Source organism: Biomphalaria glabrata, chromosome 5 (genome assembly GCF_947242115.1).
Source record: "Biomphalaria glabrata chromosome 5, xgBioGlab47.1, whole genome shotgun sequence".
NCBI lineage: Eukaryota > Metazoa > Mollusca > Gastropoda > Planorbidae > Biomphalaria > Biomphalaria glabrata.
Genome location: NC_074715.1, coordinates 20,809,245 through 20,822,742, shown reverse-complemented (window position 1 = coordinate 20,822,742; position 13,498 = coordinate 20,809,245). Strand labels below are relative to the sequence as shown.

The window sequence follows — 13,498 nt, the reverse complement described above, 5'->3', positions numbered from 1 at the left end:
GGGATAAAGAGCTCCTGGTTCACAGAAATCCTTGTCATTGCTTCAAGGGTTCATGTTCATGTCCTATGCTCTAATGTCCTAATGGACTTGTTCAAAACTAAAGTAATGATGAGCTACATTATTTTCTCCATCTGTAGGTTCAACAGTGCAGTTAATGTGGTGGTGGCCATCTGTGTTATATTTGCCATGTCCTTTGTGCCTGCCAGCTTTGTGCTTTTCCTAATTGAAGAGCGGGTCTCCAATAGTAAACACTTGCAGTTTGTATCTGGCATCAACCCTACTGTGTATTGGTTGGCTAACTGGAGCTGGGACATGGTGAGTCATTGAGTAGTGTTGTTCAGTCTGTTTTCATTTGATAGCTAATGATATAACCTTTTGAATAGATTTAGCTGTTATGATCATATTGTTAACTTATGCTGCCATGGACAATTAGATGTGAAAAGAAAAAAAAAATACTCATTTAGTGCAGAGAAAAAACAAAATGCTTAATGAGACCAAAAACTGGAAGAAATTTGACACATTTCAAAACTAAGATTTGAAATAATAATACATTAAGCCCTCTTCTACAGCTGTTAAGCATGAAGAAATAGTTAAAAAAAAAAAAAGGATGTCATTTTCAGATATTTAAATAGCTTAATATGGTTGAAACATTTTATCTTCAGATCAATTATTCCATTCCTGCTTTATTGTGCATCTTGATTTTTGTGGCATTTGGAAAGAGTGCTTATGTCTCACCTTCAAACTTACCATGTCTGTTTGCCCTTTTATTTTTATATGGGTAAGTGAAACAAGCTCTTGTTATTAGCATATATATATATATATATATATATATATATATATATATATATATATATATATATATACAAAAATTGTGAAAATATCTACAAGTATATACTTTTTAAAATTTGTTGTTATTTTGTTATTACAATAGACTTGTTGATAATGATTTTTTTATATTTTATAGATGGGCAATTACTCCAATGATGTATCCATTTTCACGGCTGTTTGATGTGCCAAGTTCAGCATTTGTAGCTTTGTCATGTGTCAATGTATTTTTAGGCACTGTTTCAACCCTGGCCACTTTCATTTTAGAAGTACTTTCACAGGATGACCCAGTAAGTGTTGCCAGATAAGTTATGAAGATTCAAGTTAAGAATTTTTAACTATTTTAACTTAGTATTTGAAATTGCATTTCAAACATACCCATGTGTATTTTTTTTTTCACAGGATCTAAAAGATATCAATGACATTTTGAAGCAAGTATTTCTTTTACTTCCACACTATTGCCTGGGCCGTGGTCTCATTGATATGGCTTCTTATCAAACTCAAGCAGATCTGACAGCCAGATTTGGTAAGTCCACAATTCCTCAATTTGAAATGATTGTTTAAATTATTGTGTGAAAAAAAAAGGTTTAACTTGATACAATTTGTGTTTAGGTGAAGTTCTACACTACAATTTGTTTGATTGGAAGATAGTTGGACGCAATCTTTTCTCTATGGTACTCTTAGGAGTTCTGTTTAACTTATTGAACTGGCTTATAGAATACAAGTTTTTCTTATCTTGGAGGTGAGTGCATGCTTTGTAAATGTGACATAGGTGACATTGTTGTTTTATAACTTATAGAGTGTCTTTGTATATTTGACTTAGTTGACATTATTGCTTTATGACTAGAGTGTCCAAAAGTCATTTTGGTTCCTGTATTAGTGAAAGTTAAACTTCATTGACTTATTTAATGCTTATTTTCTTTCTGGTTAGCTGCTTGTCAAAGACTGCAGTCAGTAAACTTAAAACTGAAGACATTGATGTGGCTAATGAGAAAAGAAGAGTTCTGTCAGGTGGAGCCAAAAATGATGTCATGAGATTAGAAGGATTGACTAAGGTTTGTAGCTGAATTATTTGAAACATTTTTGTATCAATATTCTTTATGGGATTATTTATGACATTATATTTTGTCACTTGACAACTTGAGACGTTACCTTTAAAAATGTTGGATCTGATTCCATGAGAACTGTAAAAACATTTTTATTGTTTAATGACATAATTTTCATATTGATCTCAAATGCTCATGAGATTGATGCCTAATGCTATGAATAATATCTTAACATTAATATATGATGCAATCAATCTGTACAGGTCTACTGGACACCTGGAAAAAAGGGTAAGATGACAGCAGTTGATAACTTGTATGTTGGAGTACCTAAAGGTCAATGTTTTGGACTGCTGGGAGTCAATGGAGCTGGAAAGACCACAACTTTCAAAATGTTAACTGGTGATGTCAGTGTGACTTCTGGTGATGCATTTATAAATTCATATAGGTCAGTAAGCACACACAATATTTTACAGTGCATTGAATATATGTCAGTAGAAGAGAAACCATTAGTATTAAATGTAGTCTACACAGTAGACCTAATAATAGGCACTTTTCTTTGTACCAACAAATACCCAGATAGTGTACAATGATGTTATCAAAAGGCCTTTTTGTTTTGCATGTGTGTGTTTGATATGAAACTATCCAAACTGATTCAAAATAGTTTAAAACATCAGCCTGAAGTGTATAATTATCCTCACATATTTTTAAAAATGTTTATCTTCAAATGCAAGTTTGTAATTTTTTAAAATTTGACATTTATTTTTCTTTCTCTCTTTCAATTTAGCATAGGCAAAGATAAAGTTACTGTAAGAAAGTATATGGGCTACTGTCCTCAGTTTGATGCCCTTGACCCTCTTCTAACAGGGAGAGAGCATCTGGAATTTTATGCCAGAATCCGAGGCATCTCGTCTAAAGATGTGAAAAATGTAGGTGTTAAAAAATTTCTTTTACATTTTCAATGCCAACATCTTACTTTAAGAATACTAAAAGTTAAGTCTTCTTTGATCTAGTAGATTCTAGAAATTTGATGCTACGTTTCCATGGTCTTTTCTTAGCAAGATTATGCATAAATAATATTCACCTATCACAGCATCTGTCAGCTATCTTTCTGTGATTAGTGGCTTATGATTGGTCCAGAATCAGTGTAGTTCAGTTTTGCAAGCTAAGCTTTTGCTATCAATACAAAAGGTTAATGATAAGCAGTGAGGTTACTTAAAATGAAACTGACACAGGTATCTGGTGTTTCTATTAGCTTTTGATGCTTTGTTGTTTCAGGTGGCAGACTGGGCAATCAAAAGACTGGGGCTTGTCCGTTACTGTGATAAAATCTCTAGCAGTTATAGTGGAGGTAACAAAAGGAAACTCTCGACAGCAATAGCTTTGATTGGGAATCCACCCATCATATTTCTGGTAAAACATTCATATTGAAATTGATTTTAAAGTTCTATCAATAGATTAAGCTTTATGTTTAGATCTGATATAAATACATTAATTTTTATCATAAACTTTATTTTACATCTGAAGTGATTGGAAGAACTAAAAAAAAAAGTTCCTTTATTTTAGGATGAGCCCACCACAGGTATGGATCCAGGGGCCAGAAGATTTCTATGGAACTGCATCAACACTATAGTCAAGTCTGGCCATTCAGTTATACTTACCTCTCACAGGTTGTACTTTCTAAATCTCTTTAAAAAAAAAAATTCATAATTTGTATGTTTATTAAATAAGAAACAAGTTTTCATAAACTAAACATTTATGGTTTAAAGTAATAAACATTCTAGTGATCACATATTGAGTTGCATATATAGTGGGCGAATATAATAATTGACTTGTATAATTTAAATGCAATATCTTTCTTTGACATAAAAGAAGGTCTAGAAATGATCAGATGTACAAGAAAAATGCTATTTTAATAAATAAATAAATCTGTTTATTTTATGGGAAACAATTTTACTTCAACAATTATTCCATCTCTGCCTGGACCTAACAATATTTATATCCAGATTTTTTAGATTTGATTACATGTTGATATTCAATATCTTTGTATAAAATTTTACTTTACACTTAGAGTAATAAATAATCTTACTGTATCTAATATTAACTGGTTTAGATGTCAAGTTAATGTCCATGTTTATTTTTATATCCACAGCATGGAGGAATGTGAAGCTTTGTGTAATAGACTGGCCATCATGGTGAATGGTTCCTTTCAATGTTTAGGAAGTGTACAGCATCTGAAAAATAGGTCAGAAGTTATTTACTTCCTGCTAACATAGTTTTATGTCTTTAATAGTTAATTCAATTCATCTCATCATCTCTGCCTGTGGTCTCTTCTGGGGGATACGCCACCAACCAGCTTCCTCCAGGCATTTCGTTTTGGGGCTGGTCTCTCCACTGTCCCCACGTCTTGCCCATCTGCTTGGCATCTGCTTCCAAATCGCGGCACCATGTATTCCTTGGCCATCCCCTCTTCCTCTTTCCTTGGGGGTTCCAGGTTAGGGCTTGCCTTGTTATGTTGGTTGCAGGCTTGCGAAGGGTGTGATCTATCCATCTCCAACGTGGTATTTCAATTAGAAACCTATAAACAGAATTTATCCAATACCAGTTGTCAATGAGAGAATTTATAATTAGTCATACAGTTTCATATTATCAGATAATAAGTTTTAAGTGTTTTAGACATGGACTGGAGAACAGATATTATGATATTGCTTCTTGTGTTAAAACAGCTGTCTGTATTTAAGGTGTTAAGAAGATATAAAGACAATTTCAAATTTGTTAGTGGCTTAAGATTCAATGTCTAATCAAATAGAATTCAATTTAAAATTAATAATTGCTGTGCTTATGAAAAATTGGTTATGAGATATACTAATGTTTGTAAAATATGTTAACTCAACAAATGCATTCAGACATTTTTATAATAAAACTACTTCAACTAATGAAATGTAATTTTTTTTTAATGTACTATAGCTGAATATTTTTTATTTCTATGTATGTTATAGGTTTGGCAATGGTTACACAATTATTTTAAGAGTCAGTGGTCAGAATCCTGATATGCATCCAATCATGGAGTTTATCAGCTCTACCTTCCCCACTGCTAAACTGAGAGAGAAACATCACAACATGTTACAGGTAGAGTAACTCATGGGGGGGTAACGCCCTGTTTTTTTTTTTAACTGTCTTTTTAAAGATTGTTTAAAATTTATTTTCTGAGACCTTAACTGTACATGAGTCAATTTGGAAAGCAAGAGTAGTGGGGTCATAGACCTGAAAACACAATATCTCTAAACCTACAAAGGCCTCGTAGACACTTCTCAGGATTTTATGCCTTAGACTAAAACTTTAAATGTAAAGCAATTTAGAATTGTCTTGATTCCTCTGTAAAATTGTTAGAGCATTTTTATTATCATTTTCTTTGTTCCTGTTTTCCAGTACCAACTGCCTACAGACAATCTGTCTCTTAGTAGATTATTTGAAGCTATGGAGCTGGCCAAAAGAGATTTCCATGTAGAAGATTACAGTGTATCCCAGACCACATTAGACCAGGTAAGCGATGTACTATGACTAGTTGAAGTATATCTTACATTTGTATGAGCTGTGATCCATTGTCTAACTTTCATAACTTATGGATGATGTTTCACATAAAAACTTCAATACTCACATTACTATGTACTTTATGATACGCGGTGGCTGAGTGCTATAGAGTTTGACTGTCAGGCAAAAATCTGGCATTTGAATCTGGACTGGGCAATGGGTACTTTTCTTATGGATTAAAAACTGTTAACTAGGTTTTGATTTCTTAGCATTAGTAGAGTTTTAAAAAAAGATTGGTTGGTCAGCTCATTAGGTTGAATATTAGGTGCATAAACATGAACTTTATGTACCTAACCTTTGAACTTTTCAAGTTGTACTTTATTTCCTTCTCTACTTTGATGATTTATTCCACCCCCTCCAGGTATTTATTAATTTTGCAAAGAAACAGACAGACTTACTGGATGAGGAACTAGAAGACACACTGCAGGACATTGAGGAGACTAATGTGAATGAGAACAATGATGGAGATAACACAAGTGCCATGTACAGTGTTGGTAAGTTGGAAAGACACCATGTCTATCTAGCATGCAGACAATCACCTGATATATCTATCAAAGGCAAAAGGGAACAAAAATTGTATTTGTTTTCACACGTCTAATAGCATAACTCAACATAATACTCAAAATTGTATTCACAATTTTGTTTGAAAAAAACAAAACTCTTTGTCTCCAAACACAGTATTAAAGAAAAAGGTATTATTTTTATCCAGTCTTTCTTCCCTTCGTCTAGTCATTCTTCAGTTTATCCAGACGTTCTTCCTTTTGGTTATTCTGCAGTTATTCAGTCTTTCTTCCCTTTGTCTAGCCATTCTTCAGTTTGTCCAGTCTTTCTTCCCTTTGTCTGGTTATTCTTCAGTTTGTCCAGTCTAGTTTGTCCAGTCTTTCTTCCCTTTGTCTGGTTATTCTTCAGTTTGTCCAGTCTTTCTTCCCTTTGTCTAGCCATTCTTCAGTTTGTCCAGTCTTTTTTCCCTTTGTCTGGTTATTCTTCAGTTTGTCCAGTCTTTCTTCCCTTTGTCTAGCCATTCTTCAGTTTGTCCAGTCTTTTTTCCCTTTGTCTGGTTATTCTTCAGTTTGTCCAGTCTTTCTTCCCTTTGTCTAGCCATTCTTTAGTTTGTCCAGTCTTTCTTCCCTTTGTCTGGTTATTCTTCAGTTTGTCCAGTCTTTCTTCCCTTTGTCTGGTTATTCTTCAGTTTGTCCAGTCTTTCTTCCCTTTGTCTGGTTATTCTTCAGTTTGTCCAGTCTTTCTTCCCTTTGTCTGGTTATTCTTCAGTTTGTCCAGTCTTCGGATTATCATGTTGCAGACATTTTTTAAAATACATTTTTAGAAATAAATTTTACTCAAAATCTGTTTTCGCTACATAATATGCTTGATATAGTGTATGATTGATCCATAAACACAGACTTATTTATCTGAAAGTACTACTATCTAGATGTGCTCTTGAAGTCAATGACACAAAATTTAAGAATTTTTAATTTATTGACTGCATTACCTAATATAAAAATGATTAAACTAACTAGACCTATTATTGACTGTAACTCTTTAAAAAAGGTATGCGCTCTTCAGGGGCATAGCTAGAAATTTGCCATCATTTGGGGGGCTTGACCTCTTTGGAGGCTCCTGCATTTTGCATACTATTTAATATTTAATGTAAAAAAACACTCATTTGGGGGCCCCCCTCAAGTGGGGGACTGGGGGGATTTTCACCTACACCACTGGTGCTCTTGACTGTCCTATGGCCCTGGGTTTGAACCTTTCCTGCTACCAACACTTTTCAACCTGCAGGAGGTTTGGGCTAGGATGTAATAATCTTCATTTTTGAAGGAGTATCTGAAAACATATAAATCAAAAGTTAACTCTTTTCTCTCCTAATCGACGATACCATTGTTGATTTGACCTCATTAAATTAATATATAATTTTAAAAAAAATTTCTTTATGTTATATAGAAGAAGCATGCATTCACCTTTAATTCTATACCAAATCAAACATTTTCTGATCACAACGAACAAAGCTATTGAAGCGTAATCATAATATGGGTAGTGAAATAGTAATGAATTCCGCCTGAATGTGCAAACATAATTACAGAGGGAAAGAGTTAAATATTGTGTACATTGGTTACTTGAGTTAAATTCATTTTTTTTTTTTTTACTGAAATCACCATTTCAGACTACATGATTTAATGTGTTATAGATTTATCGTCATCTGTCCCTTGACTTATAGATTTTCTCTTGTAATAATGCTAGATAGTGTCCATTTAGTTAGAATCATTCCGTAACCTTTAAACTATCAAACTACTTTAAATAATTAAACTCCTGCTTCTTCAAAAATTATCGCCAATACTTTAAGAGAACAATTAAATAATATCGCTAAAAATTGGTTAAACTAATGTATTTTCTTTAAATAAATTCAGACCCTACACTGGAACACTTGGTGTAAATGAAACTTTTGGTAAATCACTCATTATTTTACTGAGTAGAAAACTGTTTTTGTACCCAAAAAATGTTTAACTTGGTAAATCACTCTTTATTTTTATTATTTCTCTGTGAAGTGTTCTTTATCAATTAAACTTTTCATTAGTATTAATTTTTAGTTGAGAATTAAATTGCAAAATGCAAACAAATGTAATGTTTACATCGATTTTATGGGGGAAAAAATACACAGTATTCCAGTGGATAGTTATTTTGTGGTAATAATTGTAAGGAACACTTGAACTTTTAGTGCTGCATGATTTGGCTTTCTATGTTTTGTATTTACAACAATGTCATGCATTAGTTAATGTTAAGCAGTTTCTAATAATAAAAAGCCATAATAAAATGAGGGGATGAAACAGGGTGGAGGACACGCACTAACCATGAGATATATCAATTGTATGAAGACCCACCAATAGTGACGGAAATAAAAAAGAACAGACTACGTTGGGCAGGTCACCTTGAAAGAATGTCAGACAACAGAGGAGCAAAAATCATATACAGGCAAAAACCAAAAGGCAGGCGACCCAAAGGCAGACCCCGAATGTGATGGATTGACGATGTGGAAGCAGATCTGAAGAAGCTTGGTGTTAGGGCGTGGAGACGAAAGGCCCAGGAGAGATCTGAATGAAAGCATGTGTTAAAGCAGGCCAGAGCCCTCCATGGGCTGTAGCGCCACTGGGATGGATGGATGGAATAAAATGAGGGCTTCATAACCTTGATTAAAAAACTCAACATACTTTGCTGCAATAGACATAGACAATAACAAGCAAAATATGAAGAAAAAAAAAAGCTTATAAAAGGGGAAGAACTGCAAAATCACTGCCATATATCTCAGTATTGAGGGATTTAATCTGTCATTTTTCTATATAAAACAAAGTTATTTACCACTAATTGATTTACTAATTGGTTAATTTTTTTTTACTGATTCATGTATTGTCATCGACTATGAATAATTATGCAAAATTTCAACTTGATTTAAGAATGGGAAGTGGAAGAAAAAATGTGTATGAAATGTATTTAGGGAAATAACTCCACATGTACAGCCACATCTCTCAATAAGTTGCATTTATTTCCCTTTTTTGATGCCAAACAAAATAATTAATTACCATTAATAAATTGACTAATTCGTTAATTTTTAAAATTAATTCATGTTTTGTAAGGTACAACATGTTTCATGTTTTGTAAGGTACAACAAATAATTGTGTAAAGTTTCAGCTTGTTCCAAGAATGGGTGGGGGAGAAATAACGTACAAAAGTTGTAACAGACAGACAGAGTGAGTTGATAAATGTTTTGTAATGTAAAGAAAAGTCTTGAATTATGCCCTTTTATTTAAAGCTGTGCCACAGCTTTGTTGTATCAAACTTGAATACAATACACTTTTATGTTGATCCAAAAGACATTGATGACCTATGCATAGCAAGAAAAAAAAAGTGTCAACTCCCATAGGAATGCTGAATGTCCCATAAAATAATTACACGATAGCTAGTACACAATATGTACAGTCCTTAATTACAAATATTTTACATTTAGTTTTTAAAAAATAATCTATTGTACAATTATTTGCTTTAGTATTAAAACAACAACATGCACCCTTAAAGTTAAAGCAAATCAGCATTTTTTGCTAAAAATTTATAGGGCTCTAAATTATATATATATATTTAATTATTATGTGTATTATAATTTCATGTCACTCACTATGCATTTATTATTACTATTTAAAATTAGCTACTAATGTAGATATTTAGTCAAAGTCATTTTTTTTATTATATAGATGAATAGAACAATGCTACTCTATCGCATGATACAAATAATTTTCTAAAAGCATGTTTTATTATAGCTTTTGGTGGTGGGAAATACATCAGACCATTACACAATTTGTTCAGACCATTCAATATCCTCACCATCAGCTTGATTATGCATGAAATATGTGTCAGTGTTTGATGTTTTACTCTCTGTTGTTCTATGAACATAAATGTTCATACAACTCTACTAGTAAAACACTGCAATAAAATAGAGGTTAAACATAAGGAAATAAAATACTTCATTGCTTAGTATTTCTAAAGAAACAAATTTAAGAATATGCTTAAAAAAAGTTGATAATTTAACTATGAAATTTTAATATGCCTTGTGCATATCAATTCACATAAATAATACAAGCTAGCAGTATGAGAAATTGAAGAGTTCAAAAATAACTTTTTAACGGCCTCATTGGATAAGGTAACACAGTATTTGTATAGCCTATACATTAAAAAGTTTTTTTCTTGATTATAATAAGCATGGTAACTGATGTGAAAGCTGCCTGTCCATTTATATTTTAAGGAAATTTATTTTTAAAAAAGAAAATAACATCTTTTTTTTTTCAAAATATTTTTTTTAGATTCGACCTCCACAGGTCTTCCTACAGAGTACGATGAGGTTAGCGTCACAGGAAGTACAGTTGATCTCATAAGATTGGACAGTTCTAGGAGTAGAAACAGAAGGATGGGTCATGAGCAGAGACCTAAGGAAATCTCAGATGTATCTATTACATAATTACTCACACTTGTACTTGTTGCCAGGCTTTCACTGTTGTATTGGTGCTTTGCATTTCTGAAAGTTTTATATTATACCAGATTTTTTTTAGAGCTAGATTTATATTTTGATGGAGTTGATGGAAAATGTTGAGATTAATTAGACATAGTGTCTGTAACATTGCATAGGATGTTATATTAGGCTAGATAATATAATCTACAGCAATAAGAGATTTCAAACTGGTATAAAGTGCTCAGACAAGATTGTTTTAAAATTGTCTATACTCATTTTTTAAAATTATGTTCATAAAAAAACAAAATCAAGATTATAATAAACTCTGTAGATAAAAAAAAAAGCTTACTTTAAAGATGCCTGTGTATAATAAATTATTGTAAACAATTGATTGGATGCCTTTTATGATACACTTGTTTTCAAATGGCTCATGGTGCAATCAATTTAATGTATTTGTGCTAGTTTGATTGGCACAGGACATGCCAGGGAAATGTCATTCTTTGTTTAGTTGTTTTTCCCAACTAATGAGAAACCAGGGATCTTATCCTACATTAGTCTCCTTACATCTACATTAGACTCAAATACTTTGGGACACTTGACTATCTTGCCCTTTAAAAGTAGATTATCATCTTCTATGTTGATTGAAGAATTTCTTTGCCAACCAGGTTTGGGGAGAAGCTTCTTAGTGTCCCTCTACACTGAAATGCCAAGAAACTATGCTAGTTTTTTTTATTTAAAGTGGAGAGGATTCATCATATACCTACAATAGTGTAGTAACAGACAATCACTTCAAACGTGGATTGTTTCCCTTGCTTGACTACATGAACATAAGCTTAGTTGATACTTATGCTATATTACATTGAAAATTTGGTATAGGAACCTTTGCTTTGCATCTAATAAAATAGCCTATACTATCATGTCCAAAACCAAATTTTTGGCCTGCAAATCCTAGTAGCCCTCAAGGGTGTATTATGTTTGCTCCTCTCACAGATCAGTCTAAAATACCCCTTTCCACCCTCCCTCTACCACATACACTCTTCTTTGTCCCATTACTTGTAGAGAGAAAACTCTTTGTGTCCTCCCAATTGATATCAATGTTGCTATCGGATCATCTCACTGCTGTCACGTTACTGTGATAACTTCACATTGTTCTATCTAAATGTTTGGCTTTCAGTTTTGTTTGATGCTATTGAATCTCTCACGATGTACATAGCAGACTATTTATTGACATTGAATTTTATTAAGATCACTTTGAGTTATCTTCACACTTTTTATAAATTCAGAATAGTCTTAGGTTTCATAGAGTTTTTTTTTTTTTTTAAACATATGTTTCATTCAAGTATTATACTTGCAATTACTAGATCTAGTGTTTATTCCAGATTTGCAATAGCTTTCTTGTCCTCCCTAATACCAAAAGTAAAACCCAATGCAAATGGATTTGAAAAGCAGAATCTATTATTTTTTTTTAGTAGTTTTAAATTCTATTATCAATTACAAAGGGAGTTAACATTTCTTAGAGTTTTACTTGATAATAAAGTTTATTGTAGGATTCTTTTTAATTAAATGGAAATTATCTATTTTGTAAGGTTACTAGACTACATGTTACAGAATACCCTTTACTATTGTTGTTATTATTATTTTAAAAAAGCTTTTGAAAATATGTTTGAATTGTTATTATGTATGTTTTCTTTCATATTTAGAAATTTATTTCATTTGGATTCATCTATTCATACCCCAGTTCATCAGTTAATCTTAACATGTATACACTAGAACTTTCACTATAAACCATATATTTCTAAGTAACGCTAAAAGAATGATAATGAAGTTATTTAAAGTTTTAGGTAATCAATAATTTTTAAAAACAATTTTAGCTGTCTCAAAGTTTGTAAAAACATATCCAACCATTGAAGTCATTATGTATGTAATTTAGGAACAAAGGTTAGGGCCATTGTCTCAATTCAAATTAGAAGAGAATAGAATACTTTTTAAAAGATAAGATAAATAATATGATATTTGGATTGGATCATTACTTAGGTATGTGTCACTTCTGAATTGATCAGAAATTTTAAAACTACTTGCTTCACTTTGTTAACATTTACTGAAAAAAAACTTTGTTCACCTCAATATCTTTTCCTGAGCTACCATCAGAGCTTTTTGCTTATTGATAGTTGTATCTTCTATCTTGTTTCATTACTTTTACTGAGTCAATGTAAGGTTTAACAATGTTTGGCTGTATGTTTTTTTTTAAAACTTTTCATGAACAATAATAAACTACACTTGATGCCACATGACTTAGTGGTATAGTAAACTTTTGACCAGTTAGATAATAGACCTTTATTAGTAAATTCTTTGTTTCACATGACCAATTAGATAATAGACCTTTATTAGTAAAGTCTATGAACAAAGTTTAATTTTTTTTTTCTGTCCCCAGGAAACCAACACAGAAGACACATTTGTATCAATAAGACTTTAGTTACTTTGTGTGGTGAATCTTAAACAGGAGGAGGGATATTTGAAATCTGTGATGCCTTTGTTTTGTCCTTAACTGAATAAAGGGGAGTTGTTTCACATTAATATATATCTATTCTCATTCTTAAAACCCATTATTATTTTGGTCTTGCTTTAAATCATTGCATCTTCTGCCAAACTGTGAGAGCCATTTCACAACAATCAAAAAGGATGCTTTCATAGATAGAACAAGAATTTAGCATCTTTGCTAAATTATTGAAAAATATGATGTAGTAAATATTTTCAAATAAACATTTAAAAATACAAAATATTTCTAACAAACTATTTGGATTGAAGTTTTAACATTTTCTACCCAACGCCACTAACTGTGGAAATCTATTTTCAATGCTTATTTTTCTATTCTTTCATTGGTTTTGTTGATAACTAATTGTAATTAAGATTTTTGTTTACATTAAAAAATATATTTGTTTATATATAATGTGGACTTTGATTCAGTTTATCTTCAGAATGTGCTTAGATAACTTTATTTTATTTTGCAGTCACTGTAGAAGTAATCATTTCTGTTTTGTGTTTGCTA

General features: G+C 31.9%; 1 protein-coding gene across 9 annotated transcripts in view; it reads left to right on the top strand.

Annotated features, from left to right (window-relative positions):
• The window catches only part of LOC106070643 (phospholipid-transporting ATPase ABCA1-like), a 76,162-nt gene extending 62,763 nt beyond the window's left edge, over window positions 1–13,399 (top strand). For 8 of the 9 annotated variants that reach the window (XM_056028305.1, XM_056028310.1, XM_056028307.1 and 5 more), the window contains 16 exons: window positions 138–315; window positions 663–778; window positions 965–1,115; window positions 1,228–1,351; window positions 1,438–1,567; window positions 1,757–1,880; window positions 2,135–2,316; window positions 2,656–2,797; window positions 3,147–3,281; window positions 3,435–3,538; window positions 4,021–4,113; window positions 4,868–4,997; window positions 5,298–5,411; window positions 5,821–5,953; window positions 10,307–10,446; window positions 12,884–13,399. In XM_056028305.1, coding sequence (XP_055884280.1) covers window positions 138–315; window positions 663–778; window positions 965–1,115; window positions 1,228–1,351; window positions 1,438–1,567; window positions 1,757–1,880; window positions 2,135–2,316; window positions 2,656–2,797; window positions 3,147–3,281; window positions 3,435–3,538; window positions 4,021–4,113; window positions 4,868–4,997; window positions 5,298–5,411; window positions 5,821–5,953; window positions 10,307–10,446; window positions 12,884–12,925 — 2,038 coding nt within the window. In that variant the 3' untranslated portion in view covers window positions 12,926–13,399. Of the gene's footprint in view, window positions 1–137; window positions 316–662; window positions 779–964; window positions 1,116–1,227; window positions 1,352–1,437; window positions 1,568–1,756; window positions 1,881–2,134; window positions 2,317–2,655; window positions 2,798–3,146; window positions 3,282–3,434; window positions 3,539–4,020; window positions 4,114–4,867; window positions 4,998–5,297; window positions 5,412–5,820; window positions 5,954–7,867; window positions 7,906–10,306; window positions 10,447–12,883 lie in introns of those variants that run through there. The other variant, XM_056028308.1, reaches the window with a different exon arrangement.
• The last annotated feature ends 99 nt before the right edge of the window (window positions 13,400–13,498 follow it).